The sequence below is a fragment of the Miniopterus natalensis genome, chromosome 2, assembly GCF_054644295.1.
Source record: "Miniopterus natalensis isolate mMinNat1 chromosome 2, mMinNat1.hap1, whole genome shotgun sequence".
In the NCBI taxonomy this organism is placed as follows: Eukaryota; Metazoa; Chordata; class Mammalia; order Chiroptera; family Miniopteridae; genus Miniopterus; species Miniopterus natalensis.
Window position 1 is genome coordinate 95,037,484 of NC_142082.1, and position 22,589 is coordinate 95,060,072.

General features: G+C 38.2%; 1 protein-coding gene and 1 long non-coding RNA gene across 5 annotated transcripts in view; one reads left to right on the top strand and one right to left on the bottom strand.

The window, feature by feature from the left end:
* LOC107536981 (uncharacterized) overlaps nt 1-282 on the bottom strand; it is a 38,532-nt gene extending 38,250 nt beyond the window's left edge. The window contains exon 1 of the long non-coding RNA XR_015714047.1: nt 192-282. This is a non-coding gene — a long non-coding RNA (uncharacterized LOC107536981). The remainder of the gene's footprint in view (nt 1-191) is intronic.
* A 240-nt stretch (nt 283-522) lies between these two features.
* MICU2 (mitochondrial calcium uptake 2) overlaps nt 523-22,589 on the top strand; it is a 119,852-nt gene continuing 97,785 nt past the window's right edge. For 3 of the 4 annotated variants that reach the window (XM_016212905.2, XM_016212907.2, XM_016212906.2), the window contains exon 1: nt 523-708. In XM_016212905.2, coding sequence (XP_016068391.1) covers nt 523-708 — 186 coding nt within the window. Of the gene's footprint in view, nt 709-21,203; nt 21,278-22,589 lie in introns of those variants that run through there. The other variant, XM_016212908.2, reaches the window with a different exon arrangement.

A 22,589-nucleotide genomic window follows, 5' to 3' on the forward strand; every position in this document is an offset into this window, starting at 1 on the left:
TTAAAGGCCTGTGCGAAAGTATCTGCAGACGTCTGAATTAACAGGACAGCTTTAAGAAACCGTTGATACAGGTAGGTCTGTGACATTAACAGCAAATGTAGCCCTCGGGAATACGCAGAGTATTGGGGCCCCTTTAGGTATGGGTCCACCGTTAGGACGCGTCCTCGAACCGCAAGGCTGAGCGCAATTACCAGATAACTGTGCCGCTTCCAGTGCAGGGCGGAGCGAGCAACCCGGACCCCTCAGTGGCCAACAGGTGACACGCCTGCTTACGGACAGGAGGCACTTCCTCCACCAAATGGCTCCGTCTGGCCTCGGACTGGCTGTCCCGTTGCTTCTCCAGTTCCACCCAACAGGCCCGCCGCAGCAGCTGGCCTTCCCTCCGCCCCCACCCGGGTCGCACCAAGTCTTCCACAACGCGCTCACAGCCCGGGCGCTGGAGGTGGGGCGGAGGCCTCGGATCTCGCGAGGCCCACGGGTGCGGGAGTTCTCGCGTGATGGGGAGCGGACGCTTCCGCAAACATGGCAGCCGCGGCGATTCGGGGCGCTCGGCTTGTGGCCTGGGTTGAAAGGCTGCGGCGCGGAGTAGCTGCCGGCCCACTGGCGGCGTCAGTGGCCGGCGTGGCGGTGGCAGGAGTGGGAGTGGCGTGGTACCACGGCCTCGTGAACGTGGCGGCGCCGCAGGGCCGCCTCACTGTCCCAGCACAGGTAGGGACGGGCCCTTTACGCTCGCCGCTACCGAGCTCCTCCGACGCAGGGCCTAGGGTCGTGGGGGTGGGGCAAGGTGCGGGACTCGCGGCTGAAGACCCAACAGGGGTGAGAGCCCTACCGCGCTCCCTCGAGGGCATGCGAGGCGGGCTACAGCGCACAGCCCCTCCCTGTGAAGCCCCGCGGAGCCCAACTCCACAGACAAACCTGGACAACACAAAATTGGTAGTGATGGCAGTGGGCGTGTCTTAGTGCTGCGTGGAATTTGGTCCTTTCTGCGCTGGCCCCCTCCTTCCTCCCTCTCATCGGCGAAGTGGTTCTCAGATTCGCAGGTTGTTGTGTCCAGTTACCCCACCTAGACGTACCAAAGCTTGTACCACTGATTCTTTGGTGAAGTTGTCGTAATAGATGACTTTTGTTTAATTGTAAAAATGTCAAACGTAAAAATTAACCGGCTGATAATTTCCAGATTTTATGATCAACTGTAAAGAACATTACACGATCATAAACCTTAATGCTTCAGTAGACTGAGCACTAAGTAAAAGACGTTTTTACTTCTAAAAACCTTGTGTTAAAGGTCAAATTCCCTAGTTTAATATGGCTACATTAAAAACATTTGAAAAACTACTTTTTTAAATATTTTATGAACATTTTAATTTTAATAGGTTTTCGTGTTGATTTTTTTGAAAAGTATTTTATTATTCTTCTGTTCGTTTGTTAGATTTACATTATGCTTTTCTCATGAAAAACTCCAGGAACAGTCAGATACAACAAAAGAGAGGAAAGAAAGCAAACCGTGTGAGTTAAAATTATTGACAACTAACATCTTTTACTTGTATTAAATTAAGATGCCATGTAGATAAAACATGCAATAACTAACTCTCCTGCATCTTTATACCATTTCTGATCACAGGTGGCAGGATCTATCTTTTAGTGTGTTATGGCATTTTTGTTGGTTAACCAGTGTCAAGCAGTTGATTATTCATCATTGGTGTCTCTACTTGTATTCTCAGCCCCTTAATCCATCTTGTTTAAGATGCTTAGGTTGCCTGGCAGGTGTGGTTCAGTGGTTGAGCATTAACGTATGAACCAGGACATCGCAGGTTCAATTCCCAGCCACAGCGAATTGAGGTTTATTTCATTGATGTTTCTATCTCTCTATCACTCTCCTCTCTCTAAAAAAATCCATAAAAACTTTTTTTTAAAAAAGATGCTTAGGTTAATATTGCCAACGGAAACCATTAGTACCTTGATCTACCTAGGATAAAATCCACAGTTTTGTCTTTGAGAGCCTTCTGTAGTCACACTCCAACCTGTCACTACTCAGACACACTTTCCAATCAAAGTGGATTTACCCCTGTGCCCAGAACAAGACTTCAGTTTTACCCCCTCAGTAATTTGTAATCTGATTTTAGTTCATCTGTCTCATTGCTTTTTTCCAGCCCACTTCTAACCTGTTTTGTGTTTTAAATTCCTGACATGACTCTAAACACTTTACACCAACATGGTAGCTTGAATTCTCCCAGCTCCCTCTCCTCCTTCAGCCTAGCTAAAGGAATACAGAAAACATTGTATTATCATTTTTTTACAAGGTCTGTTGACACATGCTTTTACCACAGTGGACTTGAAGATGACCCCACATTCCTTTCAGCAGCAGTGGCTGAATACAACAGGGATTGAGAGGCCTATAGTTTGAAAACTCTCCCTCCACTTCATTAATTCTGGTAACACTTTCTGAGGAAGGGCCTGCAGCCCCTCCACCACTGCCACCACCAGCATTCTGGAGTGCATAGTTGAGAATTATTGGCATAGATGTGTACCATCTCTTGGTACAATTTTATTTTATGTATTAGTATAGTTATTTTACTTAGTATTGCAAGGTGATAAAATCTTCCTGATATGGATTTATAATAGTGATAATGTCCTTCATTAATACTCACCCTATGATTTTTCCCATAAAAATAGTGATTTTATATTAATCAAATTCTACACTTTTCTGGTTCCCATTGTGGCCAACAGCTTGCATTTATGAGGGTCAATCAGGAATTAATGATAGAATTCAAAGTCATGAAACAGCAAATAAATTGGAATTGTCCTCCTTTTTTCCTTCCTTCCACAATTACTGAAGTACCTACTCTGTGCTAGGCAGCATGCAAGGAATGAGGATTCGAGGCACAATTGAAGTGCTTCCAGTTTCTGGGAAGGACAGTTTTCACAAAGTATGCAGTGATAGGGTGGTAAGTGTGGGTGGTATGGGAACACAGTGGAAGTGCATCCAATCTTGGTTTCCTTAAGCAGGTGTGGGGAACCTTTTTTCTGCCAATGGCCATTTGGATATTTATAACATCACTCACAGACCATACAAAATTATCAACTTAAAAATTAGCTTTAAAAAAAATACTAGATTTATTAAATTTTGAGTCTCACCTGCGGTTGCCTCAGCGGGGCCAGACCAAATGATTTTGAGGACCAGGCATTCCCCACTCCTGTGACTTAAAGCAATGATGTGAATTGACACCTGTCAGATGATTGGGAGTTTGTCAGGTAAAAAGTGTGGGAAGAATATTGCAGGCAATAGCATTACAGAGGTCTAAAGGTAAGGGTTTCACTCAGTAGAACATGAGCTGCAAAATATGAGGTTCAAGACTGGGGGTGAGTGGTGGCAGGCAGGCAGGTCATGAAGTGCCCCTTAAGCCATATGACAGATATGTTTATCTGAGCATGGAGCCATTTTAGGGTTACTTACCCCTCATGGGTCCCAAAAGACGCAGGCATAGAATTCAGGGAGTCTATGAACTTAGAAAGAAAAAGATTACATTTTTTGTTTCATTTATGAATGTGTTAACAGTAACCGTCAATAGAAATCTTACATATTTTCCTATTATAGTTGTTACAGATATCTCTGTCACTTTGAAATTAAGAGTACTTTTTTAAAACCTGCCACCATATGGTTATTTAATGCATAAAGAATCACATATATTACTATATCACGAATATAGATATTAGTGTCCAGCCAAAGCTGTGCTTAAAATGGCTAAATTCAGTTTATAATTAGTGTGCCCTTCCTCCGAGCTTCAGTCCATTTGTGTTCTTATGCATGTTCAGTTCTAAACCATTTTCACTAATCAGTGAATAGTGGCTCATTACTTTGCAGAATGTCTCTTAATTTAGATTTGGCTGATGCTTCCTCATGATTTAGGCATTTTTGTTAGGAATGACACTAGAGCCATGCTGTGTTCTTTTCAGTGCATGATGTTAGGAGGCACACGATGCATGATGTTAACTTCTATCACTTAGTAAGATTAGGTATCTGCCAGCTTTCTCCACTGTAAAGTTAATTAATGTAGATTTGATACTCATTAATTAGTAAGTATTTTGTAGGGTGGTACTTTGAGGTTTTGTGGAGCTTTCTCTTCTCCACCGTTCGTTCATTCATTCATTCATTCATTCATTCATATCTGTTTGGACTCATGGATTCTTGTTTTATTCAAAGAGCTTCAATTCATGACTGTCATGTTTATCTGGATGCTCAGTCTCCCTGCATGTAACCAGTGTTCTGAAAGCTGTGCCTTAGACACACATGCCCATTCTCCTCACACCTAGAAAAGGGGGAGGAGGAAGAAAGGGCTGTGGCCAGCAATTAATTGGCTGGTTGATTGATTGAGCCACCTCAGAGGAGACCTTTCAGCACAGGTAACACAAAATGACAGGTAACTTGCCTAGGATATGGTCAATGGTAATCTCTGAAATGTCAGACAAAAGGAAAGAGAAGAGGGTACCTAGAAAGCAGCTACGGAGACGAAAGTAGACATCTTCTCCCACTGACTTTAATGCTGTTATTTTTTTTTCTTAAACTGTATTTAAGTGTGTTTATTTATGCTGACCTTGATACTGAAAGGATTTCAAATGGCTGAGAAAAAATGCTATTGCAAGTTATAACTTTTAAATGGAGAGGAAAATAAGAAATACAAGATGAAGCTTTAAAAAAGATTAAAATTAATGCTGTGAGATCCTGTATTATGCTTGAGGTAAATCATGAAATTGATTTTAAACTTAGCAACAAGTTCAAAGAGGGGAACAGGCCAGTTATTTGTTTCATAGTACAGTTATGCTATGTAATGATGTTTCTGTAAACAACAGACCAGATGTACAGTATACCATACATCTAGGTTTGTGTAAGTGCCTCTGTGATGCTCGCACAACCACAAAATCGCAGAACTTATCCCTGTCCTTAAGCAACACATGAATAGAGTCAGTTGCTCAGAAGCATAACTCATTGTGGGAATAAAACAGTATTTTCTTCTGTTTCATAAAGAGGATACTACAGCATCATTACAGTAAGTATAACAAGAAGTTTCATGTGGCAGTTTTTATAATCTCAAAGTAGGACATTTCCCTAACCCCAAGAAAGTATTTGATAAGTGTGCTTGCCATGATAGTGTAGTCATGAGAAAACCCTTCAGGAAGGATGGAGTGCTCACTTAAGTCAGTGGCTGAAGGGATGAGGACAGAAAATTAAGTTTCGGGTGTTGCAATAGAGAAGTTGTTGGTGGCCTTGACGAAGAATTTTGGTAAAATATTGGGTCAGAAATTTAATTAGGGTGTATTGAGGAGAGACTGAAGTAAAGGAAGCAAAGAAAATGAATACTTCTTTCTAGAAGTGTTACTGTAAAGAGTATAAAAAAGACACAGTGAGCCCGGCCAGGCGTGGCTCAGCGGTTGAGCATCGACCTAGGATCCAGGCGATCGGGGTTCGATTCCCGGTCAGGGCACATGCCCGGGTTGCAGGCTCAATCCCCAATGTCTCTCTCATCATTTATGTTTCTGTGTGTTTCTCTCTCTCCTTTCCTCTCTCTAAAGTCAATAAAGATATATTTAAACAAACAAACAAAAAAAAGACACAGTGAGCAAGAGATGTGAGACCAAGGGCAGGTTTTGGTTTAGTTTTAAAATGTGAGACAATAGAGAACATTTGAATGCTTATAGAATGATGTGATAAGGAGGCAAAAGTTGTTACACATCTGGGTGGTGGGTAATTATAGGTTGAAATCTTTGCAAAAGGAAGTTATATGGAGTCAAGACCATGATACAAAGGTTGGACTTTGATGGTAAATTTTCTTCCTTTGTTGTAACTGGAGTGAAAGCTGAGGGTGTGGTTAATCCTAAAAGCTGGCTATAGACCTAATTCCACACTTTCCTTCTATTTAATAAAAAATTTATTTTAAAAGGGCTTGATTGCCAACAGCTCTGGAAAATTAGGAGGTAGAATGGGGACGTGGGCTGTTGGAGGGATCTGTAATGACACTGCTACTGGAGAGAAACACATAAAGTGGGAAGAGGGGATGACTTAACAGTTCATAAAGAATGAGAGCTTAGAAACAACAATTGTGATGAATATGGAACCAGTTGCCAAAAACTTCTAATGGGCTCCTTTTGATGGGTTTTTCCAATGTTGCTAAAAAGTATTTAACAAATTATTTTTAAGAAACCTTGGTATTATTAGTTTAATATGCATAATATATTGCATTATGGTATTAAATTTTTTTAAATTATTAAAATTCTAAGTAAGAGAACACCAAAGATGGTTTATTTTTCTTTGATAGTATTTAAATTCACATTTGAATTCATTTTATATGTTATGAGTACAACCTGACCAAAACAAATGGTCATGCCCTGGCCAGTGTGGCTCAGTTGGTTGGAGGGTTGTTCCGTACACCAAAAGGTTGTGAGTTAGATTCCCAGTCAGGGCACATACATAGGTTGCAGGTTTGATCCCTGTTTGGGTCATGTACAAGAAAGCAGCTGATCAATGTTTCTCTCTCACATTGATGTTCCTCTCTCTCTTTCTCTCTCCCCCTCTCTTCCCCTCTCTAAAATCAATAAGCATGTCCTCGGGTGAGGATTAAAAAAATATATATATATATGGTCACAAATTTTAAATAAGTAAAAGCAAGGAATGTGGACCATCATGTTTAAACAAACAAATATATTAACTTGGGCAATGATTTTACAAGTTTCATTTGATATAGGACTCTTCCTGTTGTATATCAATGAATATTCTAAAAGTTCAAATAATGTAATTAATAAGATGGATCTATTTTAATTTGCTATAAGAGCTCTAGACAATTCATACAGTAAAATTGGCATTGCTTTTATTTCAAGTTGTGATTATTTTTGTGGAAAGTGGGGAAAAGACTAGTAAGACATTAGTAGAGGTTGAACTAGAGTGTGTGGGAGTGTACTTGGATTAGGGCGTATTTGTGTGCAGTGCATTGGGTTTCATGGCAATACCTTTAAAACTGGTATGCCAAGCACAGTAAAGTTTACAGCAATATATACAAGTTTAATAACCAGGAAATACTGTAAACCTAATGAAGACAAAAACTCTCTTGCAACAGTAAAGCAAGAAAGCAAAACTTTTTTTATTCCCTCAGGTAAAAATGCCTTCAGAAACAGATAAGTGATGACAGAGCTTTGATGTTAATAAACCCAAATGGAAGTCAAAAATCAAAGTGTGTAAATGGCTAGATTATGAAAAGAAGGATGACAAAATTGTATCCTGTAATTAGAAGTAATTTGTGCTTTTGGCATAGCTATTTGTCCTGTGTGAATGAGAGGTTGTCTTACGTTCCTTCTTTGAGAATAGAAGGATAGTACATATATATCCTTCTGTCAGTTGGCCTGGTGGCAGGGGAGAGGCCAAGAAAAAAGGAAAAACAAATTGTAATATAAAAGCAGAAGCATATTTTAGTCTTTCCTTTTGCAGTTATATTTGTTTAGCCGAACTCAAGTGAAAAATTACTATTTGCTCTTACTCTATAAAACATATGTTCCAGTAGAAAATGTGTACAAATTAATGCTTTTGTTCCTGTGAATTTTAGAGCTTTATGAATTACAACATTGCATAAACATATCCTAAGCCACCAGTAATAGCAGTATATGAACTTAAAATTTATAGTTTAAAAACTGGTAAATATTTGGTAAAGTAAACCAATAGCAAATATATTCTCTTAATAACCTACACTCCATAAATAAGACTATTAAATGTTTCAGATTGTAAATAATTTCAATATAGAAATAGTGTTTAATGAATCCTGTATTGAAGTACAGCATGGTCTATACAGAAAATTTTTATTGACATCTATAAAAGTTCTATAAATGTGTGGTGTGTGGAATAAAAGTTGTGATTACTTTTAATTAAGAAATATGGCCTTATAAAATCTTAACTTTAGCCACATGTAAAAGGTATGGTTTATGTGTTATATACTAGAAACTCTATACCTTATGTGTTTCTTATTATATATCAAAGTTTGAGGCATCTCACTTCTCATTCCCTCATCTCTTCACTAGTATGTGCCTAGAAAATGCATACTATTTTATTTCTGATCTGTAGCCGGGCATTTTTTAAATTTTATTTTATTTTTTAAAAATTATTCAAAATATTACAGATGTCCCCTTTTTCTCCCCATTGACTCCTTTCACCCTGCACCCACTCCTGGACCCAAGTCTCCACCACACTACTGTCTGTGTCCATGGGTTATGCATATATGCATATAAATTATTTGGTTATCTCTTCCCTAGCCCCACCTTCCCTCTGCGATTTGTCAGTCTGTTCCATGCTTCTATGTCTGAATCTGTTTTTTCATCAGATTACTGTTCTTTAGATTCCACATATAAGTGACATCATGTGGTACTTGTCTTTCTCTACGTGACTTATTTCGTTTAGCATAATTTTCTCCAGGTTGCAAAGGGTAAGAGAACTTTCTTCTTCACAGCTGCCTGTTGTAAATGTCCCACATCTTTTTTATCCACTCATCCACTGATGGGCACTTGGACTGTTTCCAAATCTTAGCTATTGTAAATTGCCCTGCTATGAACATAGGGGTGCATATATTCTTTCTGATTAGTGTTTCAGGATTATTAGTATATATTACTAAAAGTGGGATCACTGGGTCAAAAGTCAGTTCCATTTTTAGTTTTTTGAGGAACCACCATACTGTTTTCCACTATTAGCCACTAATAGTGGCTACACCAGTCTGCATTTCCACCAGCAGTGTACCAGGGTTCCCTTTTCTCCACAACCTCTCCAGCATATGTAATTTGTTGATTTGTTGATGGTAGCCATTCTTACAGGTGTGAAGTGATACTTCATGTGGTTTAAATTTGAATCTCCCTGATGATTACCGACATTGAGCATTCTTTCATATGTCTCTTGGCCATCTGTATGTCCTCTTTAGAGAAGTGTCTATTCAGGTCCTTTGCCCATTTTTTAATTGGATTCTCTGTCTTCCTCTTGTTGAGTTGTATGAGTTGTTTGTATATTTTGGAAATTAGCCCCTTATCAGATATAGCCTTGGCAGATATGTTCTACCATACAGTGGGGTTTCTTTATATTTTGAGGCTGATTTCCTTTGCTGTGCAGAAGCTTTTTAGTTTGATGTAGTCCCATTTGTTTATTTTTTCTTTAGTTCCTCTTGCCTTAGGAGATGTATCAGTGAAAATTGCACTACCTGAGATGTCTGTGACTTTACTGCCTATGTTTTCTTCCAGAATTTTTATGGTTTTGTGACTTAAATTTAAGTCTTTTGTCCATTTTGAATTTATTGTTGTGTATGGAGTAAGTTGGTGATCTAGTTTCATGTTTTTGCATGTGGCTGTCCAATTTTCCCAGCACCATTTATTGAAGAGACTGTCTTTACTCCATTGTATGCTTTTACCTCCTTTGTCAGATGTTAATTGACTGTAATGGCGTGAGTCTATTTCTGGGGTCTCTGTTCTGTTCCATTGATCTATATGTCTGTGGTTGTACCAATACCAGGCTGTTTTGATTACAATGACTTTGTAGTATAATTTGATATCCAGTAAAGTGACCCTCCAGCTCGGTTCCTTTTTCTCAAGATTGCTGTGGCTATTCAGCGTCTTTTTTGGTTACATATAAGTTTTTGGAATATTTATTCTAGCTCTGTGAAATATGATGTTGGTATTTTCATAGGAATTGCATTGAATCTATAGATTGCTTTAGGTAGTATGGACAAGTATATTCTTCCAATTGTTTATATCTTCCTCTATTTCTTTTTTCAGTGTCTTGTAGTTTTCCAAGTACAGGTCTTTTATATCCTTGGTTAAGGTTATTCCAAGGTGTCTTTATTTTTTTAGTTGCAATTGTAAATGGTATTGTTTTTCAGTTTCTCTTTCTGAGAGTTCATTGTTGGTGTATAAAAATGCTGTTGATTTTTGGACGTTAATTTTGTATCCTGCCACCTTGGCAGATTCATTTATTAAATCTAGTAGTACTTTGGTGGAGTCTTTAGGATTTTGTATATACAATATCATGTCATCTGCAAATAATGACAGTTTTACTTCCTCCTTTCCAATTTGGATACCTTTTATGTTTTCAACCTGTCTAATGGCTATGGCGAAGACTTCCAGTACTATGTTGAATAAGAGTGGTGAAAGTGGACATCCCTGTCTTGTTCCTGTTTTTAATGGAAATAGTTTTAGTTTTTGCCCATTGAGTATGATGTTGACTGTAGGTCTGTCATATATGGCCTTTATTATGTTGAGGTATGTTCCCTCTATTCCCATTTTGCTGAAAGTTTTTATCAGGAATGGGTGCTGGATTTTGTTGAATGCTTTTTCTGCATCTATTGATATGATCATATGATTTTTGTCTTTCATTTTGTTTATGTGGTATATCACATTTATTGATTTGTGAATATTATATCAGCCTCGCATCCCCGGAGCGAATCCCACTTGGTTGTGGTGTATGATCTTTTTAATGTATTGCTGGATATGGTTTGCTAGTATTTTGTTGAGGATTTTAGCATCTGTGTTCATCAGGGATATTGGCCTGTAATTTTTTTTCTTTTTAGTGTCTTTATCTGGTTTGGGGATTAGGATGATGCTGGCCTCATAAAAAGAGCTTGAGAGTTTTCCCTCCTCTTGAATTTTCTGGAATATTTTGAGGAGGGTAGGTGTTAATTCTTTTAATGTTCGGTAAAACTCACCTGTAAATTCATCTACTACCGGACTTTTGTTTACTGGGAGTTTTTTGATTACTGCTTCAATTTCATTAGTTGTTATCGGCCTATTCAGGTTTTCTGACTCTTCCCTGATTGAGTGTTGGAAGGTTGTATTTTTCTAGGGATTTGTCCATTTTGTCCACATTGTCCAGCTTGTTGGCATATCGTTGCTCATAGTATTTTCTTACAATTCCTTGTATTTCTGTTAGGTCAGTTGTTATATCCCCTCATTCATTTCTGATTTTATTTATTTGGGTCCTCTTTCATTGTTTCTTGGTGAGTCTGTCTAAAGATTCCTCAATCTTATTTATGTTTTCAGAGAACCAGCTCTTGGTTTCATTGATTCTTGTATTTTATTATTTTTTTTAGTCTCTGTTCCATTCATTTCTGCTCTGATCCTTACTATTTCCTTCATTCTACTTCCTCAGGGCTGTTCTTGCTGTTCTCCTTCTAATATTTTTAGTTGTTGTTGTTGTGTTAGATGGTTTAGTAGAACTTTTTCTTGTTTCTTGACATATGCCTGTACTGCTATGAACTTTCCTCTCAGAACTGCTTTTGCTGTGTGCCATAGATTTTGGGTTGTTGTCTGTTCATTTTAATTTTTTCCAGGAGGTGTTTGATTTCTTCCTTGATCTCTTTGGTAACCCATTCATTGTTTAATAGCATGCTATTTAGCCTTCATGTGTTTAAATATTTTTGAGTTTTTTTTATAGTGGTTGATTTCTAGTTTCATGCCATTATGATCTGAGAAGATACTTGATATGATTTCAGTCTTCTTGAACTTTTACAGACTTGTTTTGTGCCCTAACATGTGGTCTGTTTTTGAGGATGTTCCATGTACATTTGAGAAGAATGTGTATTCTGCTGCTTTGGAATGAAATGTTCTATAAATGTCAATTAAGTCCATTACAGCTAGTGAGTCTCTGTTTCTCTGTTGATTTTTTGTTTTGATGATCTGTTCAGTGATGACAGTGGGTGTTAAGGTCCCCCACTATGATTGTGTTGCTGCTAATCTCCCCCTTAAAGTTTATCATGAAGTATTTTATATATTTAGGTGCTCCTATATTGGGTTCATATATATTTATAAGGATTATTTCCTCCTGTTGGATTGATCCCTTTAGTATTATGTAGTGATCTTCTTAGTCTCTTGTTAAGTCTTTATTTTGAGGTCTACTTTGTCAGAAATAAGTATTGCTACTCCAGCTTTTTTTGTTGTTTTCATTTGCATAGAATTTTTTTCCATCCCTTCACTTTTAGCATGTGTGACTCTTTTGCTCTCAGGTGGGTCTCTTGTAGACAGCTTATATTTGGGTCCTGTTTTCTTATCCATTCAGCTACCCTGTGTCTTTTGATTGGAGCATTTATTCTGTTTACATTTAAGGTTAATATTGATACATACTTATTTAATGCCATTTCTTCCCTTTATGCTGATGTACCTTTCTCTCAGTATTCTTTCTTTTTCTTAAAGCAGTCCTCTTAGCATTTCTTGCAATGCTTGTTTGGTTGTACTGAATTCCTTTAGCCTTCTTTTGTCTGGGAAGCTCTTTATTTCACCTTCAATTTTATTTATTTATTTATTTATTTATTTATTTATTTATTTATTTAAATATATCTTTATTGATTTCAGAGAGAGGAAAGGAGAGGGAGAGAAAGAGATAGAAACACCAGTGATGAGAGAGTCATTGATCGAGCCCGCAACCCGGGCATGTGCCCTGACCCGGAATCGAACACGGATCGCCTGGATCCCAGGTCGACGCTCAACCGCTGAGCCACGCCCGGCCGGGCCACCTTCAATTTTAAACGATAGCCTTGCTGGATAAAGCAGTCTTCGTTGTATGTTCTTGGTTTTCATTACTTCGAGAACTTCATGCCACTCTCTTCTGGCCTGAAGTGTTTCTGTTGAGAGATCTGATGTCAGCATTTTGGGGGCTGCCTTGTAGGTCACTGCTTGTCTCTCTCTTGCAGCCCTTAATATTTTCTCTTTGTCCTTAACATTTGTCATTTTAATTATGATGTGTCTTGGAGTGCATCTCATTGGGTTCCTCTTCTTTGTAACCCTCTGTGCTTTCTGAACTTCTGTGGCTTTCTCCTTCACCAGGTTAGGGAAGTTTTCTGTCATTTCTTCTAGCAGGTTCTGTATCCCTTGCTGACATTGCTCTCCCTCTGTTACCCCTGTGATGGGAATGTTGTTTTGTTTATGTTTTCCCAAAGCTCCCTTAGACTGTCCTCATGCTTTTTAAGTGTTTTTTGTTGTACTGCTCTGATTTTTTTTCTACCTTCTAATTCACTTGTTCTATCCTCTGCTTCACTGAGCCCGCTTTTAATTCCTTCCAGCATATTCGTGATATCAGATATAGTATTCTTCATTTCTTCCTGGTTTTTATTTATTGTATCTTCATCTTCATCTTTTTTCATGCTAATGAAGTTTTCACTAAATTCCTCGACCTTTCCATTAAGTGTCTTATTATTCTCCATAATTCCCCTTAGCATCTTCATAACCATTACTCAGAACCCACGCAGTTCTCCTGCACAGCTGATCTCAGTAAAGCTGGGGCAGCTCCTTTCTCACTATCCCAACTCCCCTTGGAGCAGGTAAAAAAATCTCTGATTTGCCCAGCCAAGCATGGCTCAGTGGTTGAGCATCGACCTAGGATCCAGGAAATTGAGGTTCAATTCCAGGTCAGGGCACATGCCTGGGTTGCCAGCTCGATCCCCAGTCGGGGGCGTGCAGGAGGCAGCCAATCAATGATTCTCTGATCATTGATGTTTTTTTCTCTCTCTCCCTTTCCCTTTCTCTCTCTGAGATCAATAAAGATATATTTTAAAAATAAAAATAAAAAGACTCTGATTCACCCCACCAGCCACTCTGGCAGCTAGAGTCTCGAGCTGCCCCACCGGCAGCTCTGGTCCTCTCTTTGGTGGCAGGAGGGTTCTCTTTCCCTTCCCTGCTCCACACAATTCAAATGCTCTTTGGGATTCTACACAATGCCTTACAGGAAACCAGAGGGTCTCTTTAGGTCACTGCTGACTGCAGCCCTTTTGCCCCTTTCTATTTGGAAGCCACATACTACCAGACAGCCTTTCCTGTGGGCAGTACCCAGGTGAAAGTCTACTCTCCCAGCTGCTGCCATTAGGCACGTCGTTTCACTGGGAAGGCGCAGTACCCTCCTCACAGGCACGGGCTCTCCTTCCCTTCTCCTCTGCTCCAGGTTTGAAATCTTAGCCTTTGGATGCCAGTCCACACTCCCAAGGGAAGGGAGCTTTGCAGCCTTTAACCTTCAGGCCTCGGAGCCCAGCACTGACTTCAGGGGGGACTCCCCTTTCTACACCTCCCCCTTACCAAACTCTATAATGTTTCTTCAGTGCTCCTTGCTTGAAATATGTCCTCTCAGGTATATCTCTCTTGTTTTTCCAAACTGATTACGCAGTATTTTAGCAGTAAATCCAGTCCGTGGCTGGGAGTAAGGGTGCTTTGCTTCTTGTCAGTGTGCCACCATCTTCCCTCCTCCTTCCATACTATTTTAAGGCAAGATGAACTTTAAGTAGGATAGCACAGTCTTTTTCCTCAAATTGTTCTAAATATTTAAAGCAACATATGATTAACTTAGTATATCTGCTGATTGGGAATATGATGTCATTTTTCTCTTTCACTGATATGTACAATTAGAAGATTATACTGATAAGAAATTATAAATGGGTTGATTTCTATGTTTTGGGTGTGTGCAGTATCAATGCCAGGAGGTTAAAAACCACACTATTAAATGTTTTAAAGACAAAATTTTTTTCAGTTTAATTTGGTCATAACCGTCCAATTAAGATCCCCTGTATCCTTGGTCTCTAGTCTTTTCTCATCCATATTTCTCTTCAGTTGTTTCCCTACTAAAAAACTGTATTTATTATGCTTAGTGTGGTGACTGCTTCCTTACATAGAGGAGTGCCTAGTGTGGAGAAGGCAGCCTACAGTGGCTTTAGGGCCACATCAGTGAAAAGGTACAGTGAAAAGTCAAAACTGTGCAGATATACATATAGGATTTTACTAAGACCAAGGTTTTATTTGGAATTTTTATACAGCAAAGATGTCCTTTACCACTTTGCTTTATTCTGGCTTGTTTTCTTTATTTTAATTAATCTGTTTTAGTTGGTAGAAAATGTAAGACATTTTTAAAGGACCTGGGATTAGTAAATTTCTCATTTTACACTTTGTCCTGTTGGAGAAACTTTTTTTTTTCTTTTAAATTTTAAGAGACCTTATGTTGAAAATGGATGTAATCTGATATTCATCTGTTATTTAAAGTTAACTATATACACTAATATGGGTAGTACTTAAAGTTGTAGTGTTTTATTTTATGAATCATTTTACCATAGCACTGTATTTACCTTATTATTGCTCAGGTTTGCTGATTCATCTTTGTCACTTAATCTTTGAATAGATTGTTAATCTATTTGAGAATGTGATAAAAATTACTTAGTCTCTCCCAACAGGTGCATACACATGTTTTCTTACACATGTAATTTCAGGGAGTTACAAACACCAGAAAGTGTGACCATGTTGTGTAGGGTTAAGAGCCTCTGCTCTAAATTTTTAGGTTATATCCTTGTCCCATCTAGGTCCTTTTTTTTTTTTTTAGATATCTTTATTGATTTCAGAGAGAGGAAGGGAGAAGGAGAGAGAGAGATAGAAACATCAATGATGAGAGAGTCATTGATCGGCTGCAGTCCGCAACCCGGGCATATGCCCTCACCGGGAATCGAACCCTGATCGCCTGGATCCTAGGTCAATGCTCAACCGCTGAGCCATGCCTGGCTGGGCTAGGTTCTTAATATATATCCTTCACATTATGAAATGTTGCAAATGTTACATTAGAAATTTTCTGGTTTGATCATGTCATTATCCTCAGATCAGATCATTTACGGTCTTCACTTCTGTTCTGATTCTGCATTCTTTTCTAGCCCAGTGTACATTCTGTTAGCCCTATGGTATTAGATTATCCTGGTTAAACCTTTATAAATGCCTTTGTCTATTACCACATCCCTCTCCTGTAAATCATAAAGATTCATCATCCAAGGGAGCATGTTCAAGTTTCTTCTCTTTACCCTATCGCCTGTGAGGGAGTTGGGTTATTTAAGTTTTCAGAGCCTAAGGAGTCTGCCTATAAATTCTTGAAATGTTATTAATACTGGTGATAATACATGTTACATATGTAAAGTCTTTTTAATTATAAGTTAAAAGAGTAAATAGTAGCCATAAATATTTAGGAACTAATTTTACACTAAACAAAGTGACCAAATCCATCTAAGAATTTATTCAGGGTTACTTTTTGGGACTTCACTAGCAATTCAAGTTTAGAGATTTGAGTTGCCTGATTCATTTCAGAATATCAGGCTCTGTCTGTTCTAGCCTGCAAATATCTGTTCCTTCTTTTCCCTACCATCTTCCCAAGATTTAACTAGGATTATTCCCTTGAATAAACTTTTATATAAAGAGTACAGGAATATATTATTCACCAAACAAATTTTACAAAAGAAGGATTACCCAAGGGCCAGTTCTGTCCATGTCTGCCCATAAAGCAGGTATGTAACAACTCAACTTACCATAAACTACGTTTTCACTGGATTTGTTTCTCATGCAAGATCCTAAAATTTTCAGGGGTCAAGATAAAATGTGCACCCCAAAGAACTTCATATTTGATAGAGATCCCACTGTTGCCTGGGCACATTCTAACAATTATGCTAACTTAGTAACTGATTCATTGGCAGTTTTATACTACTACTTTTCTGTACTGGAAGGTTAAGACGTAGAAAGTCATTCCTCATTTGACACCAACTATTGTAAAAGACATAGAGGGGTGATGAGTTGAAGGAAAAATGTGGCCAGGAGTTCTAGTAGTGGTGGTAATTGAAGTAGTAAAATGGAAATTGTTTTCCAGTTATTTAGCAGTTCTTTACTTGTGTTTGGTGCTGCCTTAAAGCCAAAAAAAAACAAAAAAACAAAAACAAAACAGCATTTGGTTTTTCAGTCATTATAGAGCAAATTCTATGATGGAATCTTTTTAAATTTTCACTGTTAAAATATCTTCAGAAATTACTAAATGAGAGAATTAATATTTTATCATGAAATATATCCAAAGAATAAGGTAAAAGCAGAAAGGGAGATTTTGGCAAATCCATGCCAGTCTGAAATGACTTGTTCTAGTTTATACTTCACAGATACAAAGCAGAGCTTTTCTTAAACAGTAAATTAATTTGCCAAAATATATATTCATATCTGTGGGTTACTTTTCTATTTGCATTGTGTTACTTCTTTTACTAGTGATGTAATTAATAAACATCAACAGAAATACAAATGGCATGCATCTTTGTACCTTTGCTAGGAAACTAGCTCAATTCTGGTGACCTGTTTAGGTCACACCCTGCTCGTTTTCTACAGATACACTGTACTAGCAAAATTTTGTCTTAGACAAACTGTATTAAGATATGTCAATGAACTCCAAGCTAAAGCTGAAAAAATCCATTAAAAGTTAAACCAAACATGGTATGAGGCCTGAAATCCATTAGATCATTTATTCAGATTTACAGAGGGAGCAGCTGTGTAATCCAGTTTCTGAGATTCCATGATTCCCACGATTGGTGAAAAATAAGGCAATAAATATGCTTTGGAACAGTTAACACTGCCACCACCTGTCAATGGCTTTACCTGTTTCCTCTTTTTATGAAGGTATTTTTTCATCTAAAGTAATTGTGCAGTAATTTGTGGTTGTAATAAAAGGAATATATATAATAAGAGGAATATTAAAAAAGAGCTTTTATTTCTTTGTGCATACTTATTTAGTTTAGTTGAACATGCAGAGTACATACCTGGCTCTCTAAAGATATTTTAATAAATTATTAATAGTGTTTAAAATATTTAAGCACAAAAACCAAGTATGTGCATATTGGTTCACAGACTGAGTCTATTTAAATTGTTATTTTTTTAATATTAACACTGAGTTTGGAATTGATTCCCATTTAGAAAGATTGATTCATTCCTGCACATTTTTTTTAACCATTAGCAATATTAACCATGTAGTAGGCACTAGGGAGACAGAGAAAAAAGATACTTCCTGTTTTTGAGGAATTCAAAGCCATTAGGGCTTTGATAAAGTTTAGTCAGGGTTCTGTGTACTGGCACCAAGAGGACAGCAAACCCAAAATGGCTACTTTGGAAGAACTCTAAAAGAGGTAAATAAGTTAGCCAAACAGTAAGTGGGACAAGAAACAACCAGTTGTATTTGTGCATGATTTGTGAAGTGTTTTAATTACCGTCAGAAGCAGTAAATGGCTATTTAATCTGTCTTCTGAAAAGAGATTCTGTAAAGGTTTATTGAAGCTCATCAAAGGTAGCCAGGTGAATACTGAAGCTAAGAACACACCAGCAAACCATCATGTTCACAATGAACAAAACTAAGGCTGATATTTAAATCAGTACAGTACATACTTGTCTTATACAAAGACCCGTTCGTAAAAATAATAGTATCAATGGAATTTTTATATAGAAATACAATTTTTTTGAGAAGAAGTTGCAAATCTGCCTCTTTATTCTGGCTTTTATTTTCATTTGCCTGAAGGTTTTTTAAAAATTTGTTCCATTTTTGTCTTGGATGAAATTATTTTTCATACGCAAACAACATACTGCCTTTGAAAAAAATAATTCTCAGCGGTGGGGGTTAGTAAAAGATAAAGGGGGGTCAAATATATGGTGACAGAAGATTTGACTTTGGGTGATGTACACACAATACAGTATACAAATAATGTATCATAGAATTGTACACTTGAATCCTAAATAATTTTGTTAATGTCACCCCAATAAATTTAATAAAATAAGTAAAATTTTAAAAATAAAAAAATCATTCTAATATTTGAGCATATTTTGTATAGGGTTAAGATATGGGACTTAGAGGACTTGAGAGGCAGACAGCCCTCAGTATTCAGCCACAAGCTTTGGAAATCCATCCTTACTATTAGTGTTGTGTGAACTGAGGAAGTAAATGGAGGGGACATTCTTTTGCTAGGGATTGGGGATGTGGAAGTCCAAGTGGATCACAGAGAATTGGCGACGGGGGAGCTGTGCAAAATACTATGTGGATGAATCACTTTCCTTCTGCAATCCCAACTATAAAATACAGCTACAGACAGCACCTGTTTCCCAGGAAGGGGTGGGAGGAAGGAAAGAGAGGTCCTTTAATCCATCCCTTCTTTGTGCTACAGTGTCATAGACTGTAGGACACAATATCCTAAGTGTTAACCCTCTCAGTGGCCCCTAACAGCACCACTTTCCCAGGCTTACTGGAAGTTCTCAGTTCTGAGGAGACCTTTTTGCATGGCTGAGGTTCCTGAAATCAGATCATAGCTTGTGTCACAAAAGGTTCCTCGTTACTGCTTGGCTGCACTTCTCAGCTGCCAGAAGAGAGACCACAGTCCAGATAAACTTGTACCTGACCTGTTACTAGTGTTCTAGTTAAATTTAATTATAAAACCTGAAAAATATAATTATTTTGAAAAAATAAGTCAAAATGTCACAGTCAATAAATAACTGTTAAAAATAATCAGAATTTGAAATTTATCATAGTGGGACACACATTTGCTGAATGCTGGATGCTTCTTTCATACTTCTGTCTAGCACTGACCACCTTCTCTTGTGCCTCCCCCACTAGAAAGGTAGCACCTATCCATTTGTCATTTTATCTCTGTGCAGTGCTCGGTCATAGTAGACACGTAATATTTATTTGATAGACTGATGTTGAGTAGCTGTAGAAGGAGTTCACAAAGTAGTATTTTCCATTTCCCAGGTAGGAAAATAAGCTAAAAGTAACTCAGTCATTTCTTAAGAAAAACATGATTTAGTTGTGGTTGCAATGAATGATTTTGATCAAACTTTAGGAGTGTATGAAGATTTTAAGCTAAGGCTCTAGTCTCTTTTTAATTACTTGAACCTAATTTAAACTTTCTGTTTATAGCATAAACAAAAACTTATGTAGTTATGATGTACCCCCTGAAAGGTATTTTGAAGGAAGGGTAAATGAGTGTTCTTCTCAGTGACCTCAGCAGGAAGGAGAAAGAAGTTGCTAGTAGAGAAGATGTTATTGCTGTACTCATTAACATCTTACAGTGGCCACCCTTCCTCAGACTGAATACGAGGGTGTTTTTTAAGAATCAGTGTATATATAAGCATATACCATTTCATTCTGCCATGCTCATGTAAGAAGAGCCACACCACCTCCCTTCCAGTTTCTGGAAAGCAATCTGGACAGGGCCATCACTAGATGTTCAGAAGCTGGGGAGCAGATCCCAGGGCTTCCCATGTTCTCAGGAATGACTTTTGCGTCCTTGGCTAGTACACCTTTTGTAGAATTTATCATGAACATAACTTATACAGTGAATATTTCTAACATAGTCTGGCAATATTTTGTTTCTTATACAATAGTATCTCCCTGATCCAGAACAAAATGGAAAAGTTCAGTTCAGTCATTAGTTCTAATGACTGAAAATTTTCAATTGTGAAGTTTTCTTTATAAGAAGAAAAGATAGTCATTCAATTACACCACAGAAACTTCAAAGACAACAATGCAATTACATTTTATCCAGATTATTACAAATTCCAAAATAAAGGCCCCAAATGAAAAAAGCTTTACACGTTTTGTTTAATGCCGTGTGTGTGTGTGTATAGCATTGTAAGGAAGGCCCTTTATTTTCCCACTTTCTCCCTGAGAAATATAGAGACCAAAGAATGTTCAACAAAGAACAGAGAACTAACTCTTTCCCGTTTGTCACTTCATGGATAAAAAATAGAGACAGAATGGTGAAGCACCTGTTGCTTTAGTGGCAATAAGCTAGTAAAATGCTTTAACAGAAGTCATCAGCTTTCAAAAATCTCTTTTATCCAGTTCACATCACTCATTGCTCTTAATTCCTTTGTCACATATGTTACTGCATACAAGTAATCCTGGAAATCCATGGAGCATTTTACATATAAGCAGAACCATTTGGATGGTTGTCAGGTGCTTGGTACAGCCCCCAGTCCCAGCAGTTCTCCTGCCCCTCTTTTCCCATGTATTTAGCTCTAGATGCAGGTTTGAGAAGCACATAGTTGTGGTAACAGGAATTTATGCACTCCCATCACTTTCCACCTACAGGACCCCCCATTCAGTGTGTCAGGTGGTTCAGGATAACAGCTACCAGCAGGCCCCAAGCAGGCCTTTGAACTCCACCACTACATTCCTACCCTTCATCCCTAGGAGCTGGTTCCCAGGCAGCTGTTCCCTCCTGCCAGCCCATCCATTATTTATGTGTGACAGTACACACTGGCCCACAGAGTAGCTTTGTACAGTATCTTGTGGAATCTCATTATTCAGATAAAGATAGACTATTGTTTAGTCCACTTCCACGTGGATAGTCCTCTTAAATCACAGGGAGCAAGTTGGGGTGAGGAGCAAAAAATCCTTTTCAGCCTTTCCAGTTGAATAGCTTGGATGTGCTGTCCCCTGCACCGCTTTCATCACATATTGCAGAAGGTTGGTATGTGTCTTCAGAATAATCTTAGAAATCAGCCATGTCTCTTTCTTATATCATTTTTTTGTATTAACTCTTAGAGAACAGCTCTTAGGTTGAATCCAGCAATAAGGGCATCATGATTCTAACCTTGTTTGTGTTTTCTGAAGACTAAAATTGATGAGTCTCCCCTGAGGTCTTCTAGAATTAGTCAAACCTAGAGTACACATAGGGCAGTGGCAAATAGAGCAACAAACAAAAGTCTTTGTGCATTTCAGTGAAGTGTCGTTACACACACACACACCGCTTTGTTTTTGAAATAGCTGTTTGATTTGCTCATTCTCTTCCTGAATCACAGCAAATTATTCTTGTCGACTCCGTGGTGTCTGTCATACACGTAGACATTATTTTCTCTAATTGCTTTTTCTGGTGCATTTCTTCTGCCTGCCTTGTGTTTTTTCTCTTATCACATTGTCCATAGATTTTCTGCGATGTTCATCTAATCTTTACTGTTTCTTAAAGTTTTTCAGTGTTTCACAATGCTCTTTTTCCCCTTTGTTAATTTAGCTCAGCCAGCTCCCTTGTCAGATATTTCTGCCCTCTTGCACTTTATCTTTGCTCTCTGATATAAAGGCCATCACCTTTTTTGTAGGGGATTTTCTGTTTCAGAATATATTTATTGTTAATTGTTTTCTATTGCTCTTGCCTTCATTTGTCCCACAGAATTTGCATAGGCTCAACATTAGGTTTTAAACAGACATCCTAACCAAATAAGTTATTTGCCAAAGACAGTGTGGATATAATATTCTTATCTCCTTTCCATCTTTATCTAAGCATTCTTTATGGCAGGAGTGGGGGACCTTTTTCTGCGAGGGGCCATTTGGACATTTATAACATCATTTGTGGGCCATACAAAATTATCAACTTAAAGTTAGCTATGAAAAAAGCCCAGCCGGCTGTGGCTCACCGGTTGAGCATCGACCTAGGATCCAGGCGATCGGGGTTTGATTACCGGTCAGGGCACGTGCCCGGTTGTGGGCTCGATCCCCAGTCGGGGGCGTGCAGGAGGCAGCTGATCAATGACTCTCTCATCATTGATGTTTCTATCTATCTCTCTCCCTCTCCTTTCCTCCCTCTGAAATCAGTAAAGATATATTTTGGAAAAAAAATTAGCTATGAAAAAAGCTTACTAGATTTATTGAATTTCGAGTCCCACCTTCAGTTGCCTTGGCAAGGCCAGACATTCCTCATCCCTGCTTTATGGTTTTAGTTTATATCTACTATTCAATCACTCCACTGCCGGAAGGGTTAGAAAAAGAACTGGGCAAAGGTCTC